At 43.2% G+C, this 20000-nt stretch overlaps 2 protein-coding genes across 4 annotated transcripts; one reads left to right on the top strand and one right to left on the bottom strand.

The window, feature by feature from the left end:
• Positions 1-5256: 5256 nt before the first annotated feature.
• On the bottom strand, positions 5257-11702 carry LOC130405680 (inositol-tetrakisphosphate 1-kinase-like). The gene is made up of 10 exons (XM_056610851.1): positions 11617-11702; positions 11402-11426; positions 10539-10661; positions 9180-9297; positions 8414-8515; positions 7775-7815; positions 7361-7526; positions 6739-6806; positions 5767-5929; positions 5257-5285 (listed from the first exon to the last, which is right to left on the bottom strand). The coding sequence occupies exons 1-10, from the start codon at positions 11700-11702 to the stop codon at positions 5257-5259; spliced, it is 921 nt and encodes a 306-aa protein (XP_056466826.1).
• Positions 11703-12047: 345 nt separating this feature from the next.
• On the top strand, positions 12048-19889 carry psma6l (proteasome 20S subunit alpha 6, like). Of its 3 annotated transcripts, none has more exons than XM_056611721.1 (8): positions 12048-12097; positions 12240-12360; positions 12682-12776; positions 13193-13274; positions 13952-14107; positions 16214-16392; positions 17935-18029; positions 18465-19889. In XM_056611721.1, exons 2-8 carry the CDS (start codon positions 12285-12287, stop codon positions 18520-18522), a joined length of 741 nt encoding a protein of 246 aa, XP_056467696.1. In that variant the 5' UTR covers positions 12048-12097; positions 12240-12284; the 3' UTR covers positions 18523-19889. The 3 variants fall into 3 exon arrangements, with proteins under 3 accessions (XP_056467696.1, XP_056467698.1, XP_056467697.1); XM_056611723.1 differs by lacking the exon at positions 12048-12097 and adding an exon at positions 12104-12153; XM_056611722.1 differs by lacking the exon at positions 12048-12097 and having other exon boundaries at positions 12106-12360.
• Positions 19890-20000: the final 111 nt, after the last annotated feature.

Genomic DNA, 20000 nt, shown 5'->3' with positions numbered 1-20000 from the left:
GTGTTTTTTTATTCGGTTATAATAAAATATATAACCGAATAAGCCCATTCAACTTATATTTATTAAATATATCAGAGCGATTGAGCAGTGTTTGTGTGGTGATCTTAAAACCTTAACAATAGCCTACCAATTCAAAAATAATTAAAATATTAAGCCCGATCTAGCTTATCTTATTCGTCTTGACCTTTTTATATCTGCAAGACCATGTTCAGCTGTCCAGAATGTTCTGTCATTCGATGTGGCTATACGGCCTAAAGGTGGTCCGACGAACTCTGAACTATAGCACTTCAACAATAATCAATGTTGTTGCAATCGACAGAGAGGGGTACTATATTAATTTCCTTTATGAGAAACAATAAGAAGTTGAATGGTAGAATATGGAGTATAAAAGGCTTTGAAAAACGAAAACACATATACACATGTGTGTCGGTTTATGCCTCCTATAGGGTCACACGAGGTCTAACAAACACACACACCCACACACACCCACACACACACACACACACACACACACACACACACACACACACACACACACACACACACACACACACACACACACACACACACACACACACACACCAACTCTGACGCAACCCAGATCCAGTTGTCAAATTTTTTGTGGAGTTTCATCACTGACTGGGTGATCAATAATCTATTGATCATCAACACTTCAACACTGGTCAGTCTGTCATTACACAGATGAGCTAACAGCAGTGGCAAGCACATGTGACTGAGTTTAAAACCATGTCTCTCAATCACAGAGAGTTTTATATTGGCTTACATACTTTACTATAGTGCACGGTAACGGTGTTATATGTTAGTCACTGATGTTACCAGCAATAAGTGTGGCTTATCAACAGTGATCTGGAGACTGATTTAGTTCCGGTTGGAAAGTAACCTCATTGCGGATGTCCTGTGTGGTAAACATCATCATCTCTCTCTCTCTCTCTCTCTCTCTCTCTCTCTCTCTCTCTCTCTCGCTCTCTCTCTCTCTCTCTCTCTCTCTCTCTCTCTCTCTCTCTCTCTCTCTCTCTCTCTCTCCCGGGATGTATGTATATATATAGAGAGAGTCGGGTAAGCCTCTTTTCTGTGCTGCTTAACTCCTTATTAGAAACACCTAAGTGAAGACACTCACTCAGACCCATATGACACAATGTTTATTCAGACAGACAGTTAGACAGACAGACAGACAGACGCTTGAGGTCCGTCACAGGGAATCAATTACAGTGCGTCTTTCGCTGTAGTAATGTCACATAAATACCATACAGGAATACATACAATGTGTTTTCTCTCTCTCTCTCTCCTCCCCGTTTGTGTCCCAGTGGGAAGTCGTCCAGCCGCCCTGCCCCTAAACAATCTGAAGGTCAGAAAAACACCTTTGAACTGTTGGTCAGAGTATCTTTTGGTCAAATATATTGAGGGGATTTTTAGTTATATGGGTGATCATGGAATCGTGTGTGCGTGTGCCCCCCAGATGGAATGTATAGTCCAGGAGACGCTGAACGGAGCCGGGTCTGACCAGCGCTGTGCTACTGGACTCGCAGGTACCCAACAACACCCCATGCCCCCGGTCACCATAGCAACCACCCGACAGATAAGCATGAATAGTACCCCCCCCCCCCCCCCCCTTTTGACCCTATGACGCCAGCTGTTGTTGTTCTTTAAGTCCAGTGATGCTGGGTTGTCTCTGTGTTGTTTGCTGCGTAGAAGAACTGAACGAGATGCAGAGGCACCATGGTCTGCTCCGAGAGCTACAGGACCTGGCGGATGAGGGTACACACACACACGCACACACTCACACACACGCACACGCACTCTCACACACGCACATGCTCACACACGCACAACACACGCTCTCTCACACAGCCTCATTTAGTCGGTATGGACCATTACTTTATTGAATTGGTTCAATGACTACGACTCTGACACTCTATTCAGGGCAAGCATGGATTTACAATGGAGTCAGGGTCATGGAGGTCATTCTTTCGGTAACATGAGACACCCACACACACACACACACACTCACTCACTCACACACTCACACATACACCCTAACACACACAAACACATACACTCACACAAACACACGTACATAAGCACTTACACAAACACCGCTAATGAGGGTTCTGTGTAATTGCCAGAGAGTGAACGGGAGAGAGAGACCGAGAGGGAGAGGGAGAGGAAGGGCTACGGGTACAACCTGGCCGACGACGAGAGCGACGACGAGAGGGACCAGGAGGAGGAGGAGGACCAGGAGGAGGAGGAGGACCAGGAGGAGGAGGAAGAGGAGCCCAGACGATTGAGCAAATACCACAAACACGGAAAAGAGAAGGACGAGGAAAAGGAGGATGAGGCTGAAAGAGATCAGACAAACGAGGGGAGAGAGATGGCGGAGGAGGAGGGCCATAAGGCGGGCGACGAGGAGCGAGCTAGGGAGCTGGAGGAGCTACTGGCGGAGGAGATCGGGAGGAGGAGGGACGGAGGGAAGCGCAGCGATGGGGAGCTCCAGGACCTGCTCAGGGAGCTGAAGAAGAAACGCTACGAGGCGGCCGAGAAGAAGATGGAGGCGCAAGAGGGCCAGGGCTCCAAGGAGAGCATGGGCAAGGAGAAAGGGAAGGAGGAGAAGGAGGCGGGGGAGGAGGGCGAGCGCCGGAAGACGGAGGCGGAGCTCCTGGAGGTGGAGAAGGAGAAGGTGGAGCGGGAGATGAAGGAGCTGCTCCTCCGGCAGCAGGACAGCCGGAGCAAGGCGGAGCAGGAGAAGGAGCGGCGGGAGAAGCAGGAGGAGCTGGACGAGCTCCTGCATAAGATGAAGACGGTGCAGGAGGAGGAGGGCAAGGAGGAAGAGGAGGGCGCCACCGTGAAGGAGGAGGTGAAGAAGACGGAGGCGCAGTCGGAGATGCAGTCGGAGCTTAAGGAGGAGAAGGAGGAGACGAAAGACAAGGAGGAGGAGGCAGAGGACAAGGTGGAGAAGAAGGAGGAGGAGAGAGAAGAGGAGGAGGAGAAGAGTGACCAGGTGGAGGAGAAAAAGCCCAACGTTGAAGTGGTGGTGAAGAAAGAGGCGGGGGGGGAGGTGGAGGAGGAGAAGGATCCCCCGAAGAAGAGGGTGATGGAGAAGGCGAGCGACGAGGCCACGCGGCAGTTTGAGTGGGAACACTACGAGGGCGAAGAAGACGAGCGGGAGGAGGAAGACGAGGAAGGAGGTGAGGATGAGTATGTCCGAGAGGACCAGGGGGAAGAGGAGGAGGAAGATGGAGACGAAAAAGACGACGGCGATGCCAAAGAAGACGACGCAGAGGTAAGTTGCACAACTGTGTGTGAGTATGATTGTTTGCATGTGTGTTAGGTGTGTGTGTGTGTGTGTGTGTGTGTGTGTGTGTGTGTGTGTGTGTGTGTGTGTGTGTGTGTGTGTGTGTGTGTGTGTGTGTGTGTCTGTGCACCTTCATGCATTAAATTATACATGTTTGCAGGAGCTGCTGGAGATAGAAGTCGAGCTGCGCAGAGTCGCCGCGGAGCTGAGGCAACTTCGTAGAGGATAAGAAACACATACATGCACACACACACACACACACACACACACACACACACACACACACACACACACACACACACACACACACACACAAACACACACACACAGGTACACGTTAATTTGCCACAGATGTTCTTGTTCCATGTCAGCGTTCACAATGCCTCACAGACGTGATCCTTTAGGATTCTGTATGGGTTAAGTGTCGGTAGAAAATAAATAGTAATAATGATTTTATGACAATCTGAAGACAGAAGTGATAAAGTTTCAGTACATCTGTGCCGGTTACAACATGGTTGCAAAGCATTTAGCACTTTGATTTTGAATTGCCATGTTTAAAACATTATCTTGGGACATTACTATAATGTAGTATGGCTATTATAAAATTTTGGGACATTTTCTCCGAAATTTAATGTACATATATATATATACAAATATATGTATATAGGTATATGTATGTGTGTGTATGCATATACATCTACTTTGAATATACCTTTTTGTGCAATAATGGAAAACTGCGTGTTCACTAGTTTTGCTGTTCTGACTGTTAACGTAAGCAATGTGTAGGCCTATTTATGTCGTTTTGAACAATGTTAATCGATTGAACGATATCTCTCCCTGTTTTGTTCCAATTGAAGTTGAGGGTTGTGTTTTATCTGGCTCATGCACTGTTTAAACCAGACTGTTTTGGACGATCAGCGATGGCACAGAGAGAGAGCGTCAGCTGGTCAACGTGACCTCGTAGATTCAAAAGGCTGATGGGAAATTGTATCAACCTAATGGCGTTCAAATGCCTGGACGTCATGCGCTAAGAGCTTAATAAGGTTGCAAGGTGTCACTTCAGGTTCTCAGCTAGCTTTGCACTCTTTTTATGAACAAGCCACGGAGCACCAGAGAAGTAGGGGAGACACTGAAGCCATTTGTTGTCATTTAATAATGATAACGGAAACATTGTCAAATTGCAGCGATGACTGTTACATCACCATGTGTGTGGGTATCCCTTTATGTAAAAGCTCGGAGCATTGTTGCCTGTCTAAGCCAAGGTCAAATGTAAATAAGTAGCAACAGTGCCCCCAGGTGGACATTTGTTGGGAATTCACTTTGCACAGGAAATAGCATTGGAGGGCCACATTACTGTCTGCAATAAGATGTATTGGCACGTGAATGCAATAATCAGCCAAATACATCACAACAAATCTTTGGTGTGTTTTAATATGTAATCACAATGCATCATATGGTTCTAAATATAATATATTTTCTATAAAAGATTACAAGTCAATATATACAAGATTAGTGTACAATACACATTTGTGTATTGAACACAGAAAAGTTACTTTGCGGCTTGTATTAATCCATGGTTAATCAGTTACAACACATTTTACTATTCCTCTTCCAAAGATCATCAGATATTTGTTAATTCGGGATAAACCTAAGAACTACTCGAATAAATGTAACATGTATGTTTTTTTCCACACAAATCTGCAAAACTGTTTCAAATATTTTCACAAACCAGCAACAAAATACTGCAAAGGAAATGTTGAGTGGATGGGATGAGGGCATAGAGGACATTTAAAAAAATGAAGAAAACAATAAAAAAAAAACTTGCAATATCACTGGCCAATGTGAGTGCTGTATTTTGTGCCTGTTGTCTATTCCTCTATGCTAACTGTTAATAAATACAAATTGTGAATTACTTCTTTGTATCATCTGTAAGCTGTGGTCAAAAATCAACGGAACCAATTTGTATTCTTTAGTTCTGTTAACACATTAAGGGTAAAGGTGAGAGGCGACTTGTGTCTGGGACTTGATTGTGTTCCCTCCGTTAGGAATGTGTGTACATAGAGAGGACAGTCACACAGTTGATCGGAATAACCTAATCAAGGTTATTGATAAGCTCTAATTGGTGCCAGGTGAGGCCACACCAGTGAGCTCCCCATACAGACAGGAGCAGGACTAAACTGTTTTGCCACACATAGGCTATCCCTATGGCTCTTTAAGAGATTCAGGTTTTCTGTTGGAAACCACTAGCACCGGACCGCTGGTCCAATACTTTCTTGATGTGGTCCAGAAGGGAGGGGAAAAACTGGGGGACCCCCTCATAGCCTGAAGAAAAACAGGGAAGAGTCACTGTGTGTGTGTGTGTGTGTGTGTGTGTGTGTGTGTGTGTGTGTGTGTGTGTGTGTGTGTGTGTGTGTGTGTGTGTGTGTGTGTGTGTGTGTGTGTCTTGTTGAACCTACCGGGGAAGATGTTGATGTCGATGGCGGTGAGCGTGTGTGTGCGTATGTCAATGATGACGTCCACACCGAACAGCGCCATGCCCAGCTGGACCCGTAGCTCTTGGACCAGCGCCGCCATGGCCTCTGAGCTGGGGGGCGGCAGGCAGGGCGTCTGCTCGTCCAGCTGGGGACGACAATCGCTTAACGCTCAAATGATTTTTGCCCTTGTCTTGTGAGGGGCATTCAGCCCAGGAACAATGTCATTAAGTGGTGTACTTTTCGTCAATATTTTTAGTTCATGTTTATTTGAAAGCCCTTTAAAAACAACAACAGTTGCCCAAAGTGCTGTACAATTCAACTATCTAGTTATAAAAAAAGAAAGAAATATAAAAGAACACTAGAAAATAATTTTAAAAAAAACGTATATCGAGTTAAAGGCACCCAGTGCAACTTTCGAGGCTTAAAAATAAACATTCAATTTCTCGTCTTTTTTACACGTAGTAAGTTTCAATAACTCCATACCATTGCAAACCGACATTCAAGCAGCAAAGATGAGACGTCGTTTTGTGGTGAGAACTGATAGAAAATCGATAACAACAACAATGCCGCCATTTTCTTTATTTTTTGTAACCTACAATAAATAAAGCAGGCTTCCAGTCAATGGAAAAATGGCTTCTCCCCACCGGCGATTGTTGTTGTTTACGATTTTCTATCAGTTCTCACCACACAACGACGTCTCATCTTTGCTCCTTGAATGTCGATATGTAATGGTATGGAGTTATTGAAACTTACTACGTGTAAAAAAGACTAGAAATTGAATGTTTATTTTTCATTGAATGTTTACATAAAGTTGCACCGGGTGCCTTTAAATGCAAGAGAATAGAAATTATTTTTTAGGAAGGATTTGAGGGATTTCACACAGTAGCATGGAGAATATATGATATTTGATAGGATAGTAATAGCCTACATCACTATTGTGTTCTCAATACTGACCGCTGTGAGGTGGGAGCTGGACTCTGGCTTGGAGACCTCGTGGCTGTTGAAGAAGATGGTCTTCCTGTCTGTTAATCCCCGGTGAATAAAGGAAGAACCAAGACTAGAATCAACACATGACATTGAGGCGTCAGCTGACTGGAACCTCGCTGACGGGCGCCCCTCATTTGCTTCCCGGGGGTTGAGGCGTCAGGAATACACTACCGTCCTCCTAATGTTTGGTATCACTCAGACAATTTCTTGTTTTCCATGAAAACTCACACTTTGATTCAACAGTTTTCAGCTGTGCTAACATAATTGCACGAGGGTTTTCTAATAATCAATTAGCCTTTTACCCGATTAGCTAAACAATGTACCATTAGAACACAGGAGTGACGGTTGCTGGAAATAGGCCTCTGTACACCTATGTAGATATTCCATAAAAAATCGGCCGTTTCCAGCTAAAATAGACATTTACCACATTCATAATGTCTAGACTGTATTTCTGATTAATTTAATGTTGTCTTCATTAAAGAGAACAAAGTTCTATTCTTTAAAAAATAAGGACATTTCTAAGTGACCCCGAGCTTTTGAACGGTAGTGTACATCTACCCCTGGGACTAGAGGGGGCGGGACGACTGACCGCAGGGTCCGGAGGGGAAGTTCTTGAGCGAGGGTCTCTCAACACAGAAGTGTCGGTCCCCCACCACGAACACCTTGTGCAGCACGGCGCCGTGGCTCACGAAGCTCTGCAGCACGCAGGGGGGGCGGACGTCAGGCAGGCCGCCCGCGCTGAAGATCAGACACATCTGGGACGACCGCAACAGCATGAGTCAGCATGAGTGGATGAACTCATAAACCCTGAAGTCATTCATCTATCGGTGAATCAACACAACAGAGATGTAGCTCCAAACCCTACATTCCATAATGGTAGATGAAAAATAAACACACAAAAGAATGAAAGACGTGGAGACAAGGAAACCTGCATTTCAAATGATAAGATCAATTTAAACATATGTGTATAGGCCTATATATATTGACATTAACACGGACTGACCTCGTGGGACAGCGAGCCATGGGCCACTCTGGTTTTACAGACTGGAGGAAAAACAAAGGTATTATAATTAGTAATATTAAAGGGCAAGCGCACACTAAAGAAATACTTTAGGAAAAAGACCTGGTACTATTTTGCACCAATCAGAACAAGCGGGTGCAATAACCCATGTTTCAGGTGAAACAATAACCCATGTTTCAGGTGAAACAATAACCCATGTTTCAGGTGAAACCATAGCCCATGTTTCAGGTGAAACAATAGCCCATGATTCAGGTGAAACCATAGCCCATGTTTCAGGTGAATCAATAGCCCATGATTCAGGTGAAACATGGGTTAGTGCACCCGCTAACCCAGGCCTATCAGGCTTTATTTGTTTCACTTATTGAGGGGCATTCTGTGGGGCGCGAATCATCCCACTGGCTCGGATTTAGATTTTCCTAGTTTAGAAGGCGTAATCTATTTAAACATACATCATATAACAGTCTAAAGCAAAGGGAAAAGTCGAATAAGCATAAAATCTCCCCTTTAAGGTTTGATTTAGGCGATTGCTTCCTCCTTAAATTGACTTTTGAGGTGTTCCCCATCCTAGGACATTCATGTTTTGGTGGTGTTGTTCTTCACGGTGCGATGGGTCCTACTGACTGAGAGGGAAGCTCAGGCCCTGCTCCTCCATGGCCGTCTGTACGGAGGCCAAGTCCCCGGTGCTGTGGATGGCCAGGTACGGCGGGCTGCATATACGCCAGTCTGACAGGAACCACAACACACATTCAACACAGAAACACACCGTCACACACAAAATGAAGACACATGTGAGATGAATTGAAGTCCCCTCGGAGGCGGGACTTGTTCTTCAGAGGTCTATTGGCAGAGCTCTGTCAATCCTGCACAGCCTGGTCAACGTCACATGTGATTGGACTGTCCGTCAGAGTAACAAAATGCAAAAAAAAAGCAAAATGGTACTGCCTCCAGGATCAAGGTGTTCATTTTCAGCACTTTTTTGTGGAAAGGAAAAATAGAACACAAAATAATGTTTGCAGGATATAATCTATTTTTTCCAATACTGCAAAAAACCTTTTTTACAAGGTGTCAACTTTTCAAACACAGATTTACAGTCCTTTGAATATTTTTATCAGGTTTGAATTACAACAGGATTCTAATGCCATAATAATTTGGTTGGTGTCAGAGGCTACAACCGTATCTTCTTAAATATGTAGGCCCAATGGTTATGCCCCTACTACATTAATACATGAATGTAGAATTAATTAAGTTTACGGGAAGTCTAATTCTTACCATCTTAATCTAAATGACCGAAGAGTAAGAAACTGTAGAAGTGCTTAATGAAGAATTGTCAATTGACATGGCCAGATTTGGCTCTAGTGTGTGTTGTGTGCTCTGGACGTCGGCACACCTCTGAGGGACTTGTGCAGTTTGCTCATGATCCGGTAGGATGTGAAGCGGTCTAGGAGCCGGGTCATGGCGGGCAGCGGGTCCAGGAGAACGGTACCGGGATGGGCCAACATGTAGCTCTACAGAGAGAGAGAGAGAGAGATAGGGAGAGAGAGAGAGAGAGAGAGAGAGAGAGAGAATCTTTAACTTATCTGTTTACACGAGGTCATTTTTTAATTTTTTTTATAATATCACACATTTTACTTTTTAAAGTACTTTTATAGTTGAACATTTGATATTTCTAGATATTCTGTATAATATTCTGTTGCATCCACAACATCCGAAACATGAAAGATTGGAGCATGAGTTAGAGACAAATAGAAGAAACAACAAAGAAGAAAGGCATGGCAAATGACTGCGTTACCGAATGACTGCGTTTTTAACTTGCATCGACGGCAGGGAGGGATCTGGGAAGGCTATTGTAAATAAGTCTGAATTGGTTGTAAATGATAATAAAAATTTAAAAAATCGATATAAGCATGTAGCTGTGATATGTATATTTATATATTTTTGGAGAAATACAGACTTTCTATGCCTCATTTCCACATAAAATAATTGACGGTACATTTCCTCCTACCTCAGGGGTAGTATTTTTTCAGGAGATTTCAGGGTAAAAACGTCAGGATATGTTATGCACACATACGGTCAATCAGGAGAATAGCAGGAGAATGAAAGGATTTACACGTATCTCACCAAGCAGCTAGTGTGAGAGAGAGACAGTTTAGGAGAGAGTGTGAGAGAGATACAGTGAGGGGGCGAGTGAGAGAGAGAGACAGTTAGGGAGCATGTGTGAGAGGGAGACAGTGAGGGTGAAAGTGTGAGAGAGAGACAGTGGGGGGGCGATTGTGAGAGAGAGACCATGAGGGAGACGTGTGAGAGAGAGACAGTGGTGAGTTGTGAGTTTAGTGACTCGTTTTTTTGCCAAGCTCATTAATCCTGGTCACTTATGCACATTACGCGTCATATGCTGGTATTGCTTCTTACCTCTGATACATTCTTAGGCGTCACTTGTCCTTCACTCTTGTATCTGCCTCATCGACACCTCACACTCCCTAATTATCTGCTATTCGACTTCTCTCTGATTCCTGTTCACACTGGTTAAATGTTAATATTTTTTGTACATTCAACCAATGGGGTTAAGGTAAGTGTGAAAACTAAAGGATGTGGTAGAAGGACTAGGAATATTACTGTTGGTGGATCATATTCAAGTCTTCTGAGATTAATTTGTTTTCAGACACATTGTTTGGAGAACACATTTTGTTTCGGAAGTGCTCTCCATTGGTTCACCTTCAAATTATTATTTTTTAAACAGTGGTCAGACCTGGAAGTTGGCAAGGAGGTGCTTAGACTGTTGGTCGTGCTCGGACTCCACGATGACGTCAGACAGCTTGTGGACAATGACGTCGAAGGGCCCCTGGGGGGCCAGCGGCTGGCCGAGATCAATCTGTAAAAACACGCGGCTTTTATCACCAAGAGGTTAATCGTGGTACTGCATGGACACGTTATATTGTTATTCTTTTGGAAATGTGGTATAATGTTCAATTTGCTGCAATGTGTTTCATAGCAATACGTTTTCTTGTAAAAAACACCTAGCCTAATAAAAAACAAGAAATATAATTTTATTCATGTAGGTCTTCCTAATTAGTTTGCCCTATTACTGTAATTCTGTTCAAAAATAGTGATTTATAATTGAGGATTAAGTTCTGCATTATGAATGACTCGATCACTTCAGCATGTCAAGGTTCAATAAGCGATGACCAGTAGGTGACTCCTGGTTTGTGGGTGGTGGCTGCAGGTGGTTGTGACACACTCTGACAATGTGACACCTGTAAATGACATCCGTGTGTGTGTGTGTGTGTGTGTGTGTGTGTGTGTGTGTGTGTGTGTGTGTGTGTGTGTGTGTGTGTGTGTGTGTGTGTGTGTGTGTGTGCGTGTGTGTATGCTTGTTGAGATTTCCTGAACTTACTGAATCTACACACAAATGTTATATTTACAATATTTACTGAATGATGATGAGTAGATTAGATGTTTAATGTATTAACATTATTTGTCACAACCATTTTTACAAACAATCCCACGCACAACAAAGTAGCCTTATGTTAATTTTGTTCATCTTTAACTATAAATAAGTAACATCCGGTTTTGTTTTTTAAATAAACAAAATGGTAAAAATCCTCACCCTACCTCCACCACCTTGACCCCGTGGCCCCTGCAGAAAATCAGATTTACACATCATATTATATTAACCATGAATGACCATTCAATTAAACTTTCACTGACTGTAGTAGGTTTAATTCAAAAAGGTGCAACACTAAGGTAAGGCAGCATGCCAAAATGATTTAAACAAATCCGAAAGATTTCCCATTAAGGAGTAAAATAAAATTAAGAGCAAAACTTACGCACACATCTCAGAAAAAGCTGCAAGGTTCATTCTCTTCCGTTTCTTGTCGCTGAGACAAAAGCCTACTCTACTGCGGCCTGACATTTAGACCTACAGAGACAGGTGGATGCAGATCTCTCCTCTCTCTTTCTCTCTCTCTCTCTCTCTCTCTCTCTCTCTCTCTCTCTCTCTCTCTCTCTATATATATATATATATATATATATATATATATATATATATATATATTTCTCAAGCAGCGAGGAACGACACAGGACTAGTGGGGCGTGTAGAGGTGGGGAAAGAAAAAAACATGATCCATCCCCCTGTTGCCGCAAATCCCAGCTATGAGGCGCAGTATGGCCTGCGTGAAGTCTCCACTTTACAGTTTTGTGAAAGTCAGGTGTCATCTGACCAATGACGTGACGCGACTTCCCTATTGCTGCTCTCCGATTGGCTGCGCCCATCCTCGGGTTCACTTAAAAACAGAAACTGAAAGTAAAGTAAGTATTGAAAAATGCTTGGTTTCGAAAGTTGAACAACGTTGCTGCTATTCGAAGTGATTCATTTAGCGTCTTTTCCACTTAAAAAACGTTGAAACGATTAACGTGATCGTACAGTGTGTTGATTGTGTAATATCCACAGGTACGCGCAGTTCGCAAAGCGGGATCGTCCTCAGAAGCAGGAAAAATGTCTCGCGGTTCCAACCCCGGCTTCGACAGACACATCACCATCTTTTCGCCCGATGGTCGCCTCTACCAAGTCGGTGAGACGTTTCTAGAATTTGCCAAAGACCCATCTTGATTATACTACACATTTTCAAAGTTTGTACCATTGGAAAACTCGAGTGGATGTGATGGCCAGTACACACCTGTATAGTGCTATTCTACAATTGCCAATGGAGCACTACCAAAGTCAATTCATTCATCAATTCATTCATACTACTGTCATACTATTATATTCAGTGATTGTGTGTGTGTGTGTGTGTGTGTGTGTGTGTGTGTGTGTGTGTGTGTGTGTGTGTGTGTGTGTGTGTGTGTGTGTGTGTGTGTGTGTGTGTGTGTGTGTGTGTGTGGTTGTGTTATAGAATATGCATTCAAAGCCATCACCCAGAGTGGTTTAACTACGGTTGGAGTCCGGGGTGAAGACTGTGCTGTGGTGGTCACACAGAAAAAAGTACCGGTAAGATATCGGCACACACAAGCGCAGAGGCACCCACAGACACACACACACACACACACACACACACACACACACACACACACACACACACACACACACACACGGGTCAAATTTAATGCTTGTTTGGAAGTGAAGCCTGACTGCGTTGTGACGCCAAGATTCTGCTGACTTCATGAGTCATCGATACCCAAATACCCATATACCCCCCAAAAAATGCTTACTGAATGAAGCAATTATTCATCATGTATAAATCCTCACAATTCCAAACTATATCATTCATTATCCTCATCATCGCTACCATCGCAGTGACCTCATAGTATGCTACTGTGGGCAGTCATGGGCACCAGGAATCATTCATAACGAGAATCTGTATGACTGTGAAACGGTCAATGTGCTGGATGGCTTCTCCGCTGCAGGACAAGCTGCTGGACGCGTCCACCATGACCAACATGTTCAAGCTGACCGCGCGCATCGGCTGTGTGATGACGGGCCACGGCGGTAAACCATGCTTCACCACAACATGCACTGCACTTGTACTAAGTTTGCAAAACACATGCAGTGAGGCATGTGTATGTTTTTACCAAAAAACATGACACTCATACTTACGTACAAGTATATGCAGCTACTTATGAATGTAGCTGCAGGCTTTACTCCTAAATGTCGCTAAGTATAGTTTCAATAAAAATGAAACATTCAGAGTTATGTGCTGTCACATATTCACAATAAATCCTGCACACTCGCACACATACAGTCATTTAAAGATGCTTGTGGCCTTTCTCATAGTCTCCCTTCTATTAGTCTTAGTACCTTAGTACTTGTACCTGACATGCTGTTTTTGTGAGAGCAAACCACCCATTTACATTTAGGGCAATTAGCAGACGCTTCTATCCAAAGCGACGTACATTTGTCAGAAGAAGGCGAAACAATGTATCGCAGAAAGTACAATAAGGATATTCATTGAACCAAGTGCCAAACACCAACAATCGCTAGGTTAAATCATTCCCTGTATGCAACAAAGATAGCTAGGATAAGATGCTACCCAACTACACTACTAAGTAAGTAGCAGGGATGGGAGGGGGGTGGCTATGCAGAGTCTAGGTCAACTCTGCACATCAATTCATTGGTTGGATCATGTGGTAAGGACAAAGAGGCTCATCTGTGTCTCCCCCCCCCAGCGGACAGCCGTTCCCAGGTGCACCGCGCCCGCGTGGAGGCAGGGGAGTGGAAGTACAAGTTTGGCTACGAGATCAACGCCGACGTCCTGTGTCGACGCATGGCTGACATCTGCCAGGTGTACACGCAGAACGCCGAGATGAGGCCCCTGGGATGCTGTGAGTCCCCTGACCCCCTGCCCTCCCCCAGAACGCTGTGTTCTGCCGTTGCGTCGACTGTCGGACCACCACACAACACGGTTTTAATCATTCCTTCGTGTTTCGATCCTTAGCCTAGCTAGGCTAAGGATCAGGTAGGCTAGGCTAACCCGACAGCTTAGGCTGTCGGTTTAGCCTAGCCTAGCTGATCCGTAGCCCCCTGGCTGTCGGGTTAGTCTCTGATCCCGAGTTTATAGCGGGAGTGTACTCTGGTTTCATGTGTTTTTGCCCAGTCGAAGCCATTACATCATAATCTACCTACCTTTCTGACCTTTGAGTTTTTTTAGTCCCTTCTAATGGATGTACAGCCAGTTTGTTGGGGTTTCAGTTGCTTTCCAGTCGGGACAAATGCACGTCTACAGCTCAAAGCCAAAAAGCAAAAGAAAGTGTATTGCCCCTCACACAGATTTGAGCTTGTCGGATTTGTAAGACTACTGTTGGGTTCAGAATGATAGTTATTTGTATGCTGTCCCTCACAAATACTGCCCCTTTGTCCAATGTTAATGTATCCTACATGATTAGAGGTTTACTTTTTTCATGCAAACAAATGTTATCAAATCGTTCAAATGTAAAATTACAACTTTAAAATAAGTGTACATTAATGAACCATTAATTAACCTTAGTTGATGCAGTATTAGGCATTATTATCTAGCATTGGAATTAGGGGTGGGAAAAATAATCGATTCTTTGATGCATCGCGATTCTCGCTAGAATGATTCGATGCAGATAAATTATTGTTATTATTTTTTTTTTGCAATTTTTAAATCATTGAATTTATCTTCAGTGTGTATTGGCCAATCTCATTGGTCTTAACACGATTGCGATTCAGCCTACGCATAGCATGCGTTCAAACTCACAGCCAGACACAAGAACTCCTTCTATTTCAAGAGCAGCTTTTCCTTCAATGACATAAAAAAGAAAGATTAGAAATAAAATAAAACTGAAACCTATTTTTTGCATGCTTCCATATTGTGTTATAATGCAAGCTGCATTGGTTATTGCATTGTTCATTGTTCAAAGCTTTCTCTCTTATGAAATATTAGATAAGTTAATTCATCTGTTGATGTCTTTAATGATCATCACAAAAGTAGGAAGTGATTAGCAAACTCTGAGTAGCAAACCCAGTTGTATATATATATTTTTGAAAATCACGCTTGGAAATGTACATAAAAAAAATTGTTGCATCGATAATCGCTTCAGAATCGAATCGTTGACCTCATAATCGGAATCAAATCGAATTGTGAGGTGCCAAGAGATTCCCACCCCTAGTTGGAATAGGAGTTAGGGTTTTTAATGCGGTTAATGGGTTAGTCTAACCCTAACACTATTAAATATTGTATAAATGAATAGCTGAGCTATCATAAACACCATTATCTTAGGCCCCGTCCACACGAAGCCGATTTCATGGCGAAACCGCAAAGGTCTTGTACGGTTCGGCCTTCCGTCCACACGGCGAATCCGCTGACCGAAACCGCAAACTTCTGAAACCACCCTCGGAGGTGGTTTCAAATCTACCCGGTTTCGTTTTGGATTCGTGTGGACGCCTGAAACCGACTGAAACCGTAAACCATGACGTCATCGCCCCACCCCTCGACCCTCTAGCCAATGACTGTTAAGCCCGCGGAGTCTCAGAACTCACAACAACAAGGATTTCTGTTGCAGAAGCAGCGCCCCTTATGGGCCAGGCATGTGTACTACAGCGTTTCTACAGATCTACCCGGTTTCGCTTGGCTTCGTCTTTACGGAGATACTGGGAAACCGGATAGATCGAAACCGTAACGGTTTCGCCTGTTTCGGCTTCGTGTGGACGGGGCCTTAGTTAGCATGAACACTATAAGTATACACCCATTACCATTTGTAGATGATGACTAGATCATATGTTAACTCTTATTAGTTAATGTTGATTACTGCATTAACTAATGTTAATTAATGGTTAATCAATCTTCCCTCATTGTAAAGTATTACCAATGCTAATATACCAGTGTTTCACTTTGAAAGGTGCTCTCTCCTTCCTTCTCCACCTCTCTCTATCCCCCTGCCCCTCTCTCCTACTCCCCCTCCCCCCAGGCATGATGCTGGTGTCCATGGACCCCCAGGAGGGCCCGGTGCTGTACAAGGTGGACCCGGCGGGCTACTACTGTGGTTTCAGGGGCATCGCGGTGGGGCCCAAGCACGTGGAGGCCAACGGCTACCTGGAGAAGAAGCTGAAGAAGAAGCCCCAGCTGAGCCAAGACAGAACCATTCAGGTGTGTAGTGATTAGGGCTGTAACGATACACAAATTCACGATTCGGTTTGTATCACGATTTTTGACCCACGGTTCGATACATCCCACGATTCTTTTAAATTTAAAAAGCATTTTATTTAAACAACACTTAAATACCAATTATCTTAATGTAACATTTAATAACAAATAATTTGGAACACTGAACAGATTTGAACCGAAAGAATACTATTAAAGTATAGTTAAATTAATAAAGAAATAACCAAAGATTGCAGTTGGAGGATGCTTTTTGCTGGTAGGCATAATAGGGCCCCTTTAACTGTTTGGTTGGTTTATTCAAATATCCTTATTAGCGCTTCTTATTAGGCTATGTAGCTTAAATAATGACATAATCAGGCCGTATAGAATGCAACATGTTTAATAGCCTAACTTTCAATAGATGAGGAAAAACATGAACGTCGCAATAACGAGGCATAACGAGTAGCATATATGTATACGCGAGAATGGCAGTGTGCGTATGCGTGTGTGAGTGACGTCAGCGAGTGAGTGGACGAGCGAGGAGAGCGAGCGGTAGCGCGTGTGTCTAGTGAAGAAGCGAACGAGTCCGGTAGAATAAAGTACCCATCCTGTCAAATATCGGTGGCCGCTTCATTCCAACCTATAAGCAGACAAACTGCCAGTCAAATCAAACAAAACAATAGAGACACGATCACACAGGCAATTTTTTTCGCGCTTGGCCCACTCTGGATAAATGTCGTTCATATCGCATATGAGGACTTCGACGGCTGTGGAGAAATGCAATCCTCCGTAGCCACGGAGAGCTGTGATCACAGAGAGGGCATCTCGTCACATATTTACGGCATCGATAGGAGGGGGCGCTGTCAGCAGACTATTATTTAGACAAATGATTAGCAAATTTCAATCGGACAATTTGACCGAAGAGTTAGAAAGGGCATATCGCGCTTCTGCCTTCTCACACCGCGAGACATAGGTTCGTGGCTTTGAGTATCGCGATTTTCGGTTTGATACGCGTATCGTTACAGCCCTAGTAGTGATGGTCCGCTGGTAGTCAGGGGATGAGGTATGATAACCCCCCCTCACTCACTCACTCACTCACTCACTCACACACACACTCACTCACTATTTAAAGGGCTTTCAGTGCCTTGAAAAGCACTATATGAATGCAATGACTCCTATTTCTATAATTATTTTCTGACTTGCCCTGTGACATAATAACATCACAAATCTAAGTTTCATCCCAGATACAGTATATGATGGGCAGACAAGACAACCAATTGCTACAGGCCACTGAGTAGGCTGGTTGATGTATCCAGCATACATCCACTTGATGTCATTAGGTCACCAGGCTGGGCAGATTCTGTCTTTATGTAATCCCACTCAAACCTGGTGGTAAGATAAGGGCCTTTCAATGATTAGAATAAACATTTGTTAAATACTTGCTCAAATGTATCCCTTTGGCCCAAACATGGGACAACAGTGGCCTGTCATTTACTTCTGAGGGTAAATTCCAGTCAATATACGCCCTCAATGTCTCTTCTTCCTCAGCTGTGTATCTCCTGCCTGTCCTCTGTCCTCTCCACTGACTTCAAGGCCACTGACTTGGAGGTGGGCCTGGTCAGCAAAGAACACATTAAGTTCAGGTAACCTGAAGGAGTCTCTTTTAGAATGCCATCAATGCTTCTATACAATGTGCCTTATTCACCAAGCCGCCATCTTTGCTCCATTTTGGTTCTGATAAAGAATATAGAGCTCTAATAAACACGCTCTGACTTGTTAAAAAAGGAAATTAACTGTCAAACTTGGAATTACAGGTTGGAATTTCAGAGCTCCGACTTGTCTGACTAAACAACATCAAGTTTATGTTTGATGTTTGTTGACGTTTAGGTTTACCGCATAGTTTGATGTGTAACTATGCATGTGCGTTTATTTATAATATATTTCACTCTGATTATAGCAATATGTGGAACTTATTTTAAAGATTAAAGGAGCTAGCCAGTGCCATAGAAAGATGGTGGTGAGGTGAATCAAGGCCCATGGCTTCAACACACAGAACCTGTCATGTTGTCCCCTGACAGGACCCTGTCTGAGTCTGAGATCGAGACTCACCTGGTGGCCATAGCGGAGCGGGAGTAGACCGCAGCACAGCAGGACCTCTGGGACGTCACTCTAGCTATAGGTCGTTTCATATCGTGTGGTCCATCTAGACCCCCTCACAGTTTCCTTCATGCCTTCATCCCAGGGGGACCTTCAACCATACATACATCATTGCTGAATAAAGTTTGTAACGAAATATCTGCGATCTGTGGGGATTTTGTTTGATTTCCATTTTCTTATTGGATAAATAAAACAAGTTATCTTTTAGTAACGAGCCAACTGGGATCATAGAATATTTAATTATCATTGCGAATCAATGAAAGCATCGTGCATTTTGTATAATGTCTGAATCATGATGTCTAATTATTATTAATTATTACTAATTATTTAGATGGACCGGAGCTGAAACGATGAGTGACAAATAGGGTAGATTTCCTGTTGATCTTGGCTGCAAGCTTCTTTAAGATATCCCTTTTGTCTTTGTGAACTGTCTGAAATGGAGGGCATCAAACTTGCATTTCCGTGTTATTCGTTTTTCTCTGTCACTTTGGTACATTTCTCAGATCAGAATTTAAATTTGCAAAACAGTAAGTGCATTTCTCAAAACTATTCGTACAAATAGCAAAACACCATGGATTTCATGCCAGTCTCTTGCTCAAAATCCTTAGTTTGTTTCTCAAAAGTAAATATCTGTGTCAGTGAACAGTCAGTGCCATCACAATGACAAGTCCTTGTGTCATTGTGTACGGATAAGACAGTCAAATTGATTAGTCATGTTGTCAATATAACAGTGTACTCTGGAGGAATGTTCTGATGTAAACTATGGCTAAAGTTTTGAAGACAATTATTGTAAATTACACCTTAGTGTATGTGGGAGATTGATTGCAAGAGACTGGACAAGATTCACATTTTTCGCTTTGACTGTTTGTACTGTAATTTGTTGACAGACCATGTCATTGCTAGAAATGTGAACATAGGAAAATCTCCTTAGGGTAAACTGTGCATGCATTGCTGTAGAAATTACAGTGCAGTCTTCGTACACCTCCTGACGTTCCTGTCTGTTGGGCCACAAATTCTCAGCCAGCCTCACTCCTCTTCCTCAACTTCTTCTCTCTGGCTGTTGACCCTGTCCAATTCCTTGTCCTTCCATTGTCAGACAATGTAACGTTGTGTTGTGCTCCAGCTATAAATATACTTGCCAGTAAATTGGTTCAGGAGTTCCACCAAAGTCAAGATTCACCTGGTAGCAATATACCAATTCAGGACAGATTTAGAAAAAAAGTCTAATGGAAATGTATAGAAATATGCCTGACATATTATGACAACTTGTTAAACCATTTTGCATGTAAAGACTTATGCAATAAACTAATACCTAAATGTTGTGGGGGTGAGACCATTCAATAGAGACCCATTACAATACATTTTGATCAACATGACATAAGCAATTGATAATGTAGGAAAGAGCAGAGAATTGTATTTCCGTTTTAGCTCCAATAGATGGCAGTGTTGGAACATTC

The sequence above is a fragment of the Gadus chalcogrammus genome, chromosome 16 (genome assembly GCF_026213295.1).
Source record: "Gadus chalcogrammus isolate NIFS_2021 chromosome 16, NIFS_Gcha_1.0, whole genome shotgun sequence".
Taxonomy (NCBI): Eukaryota; Metazoa; Chordata; class Actinopteri; order Gadiformes; family Gadidae; genus Gadus; species Gadus chalcogrammus.
This window is presented reverse-complemented; position numbering and strand designations above follow the sequence as displayed.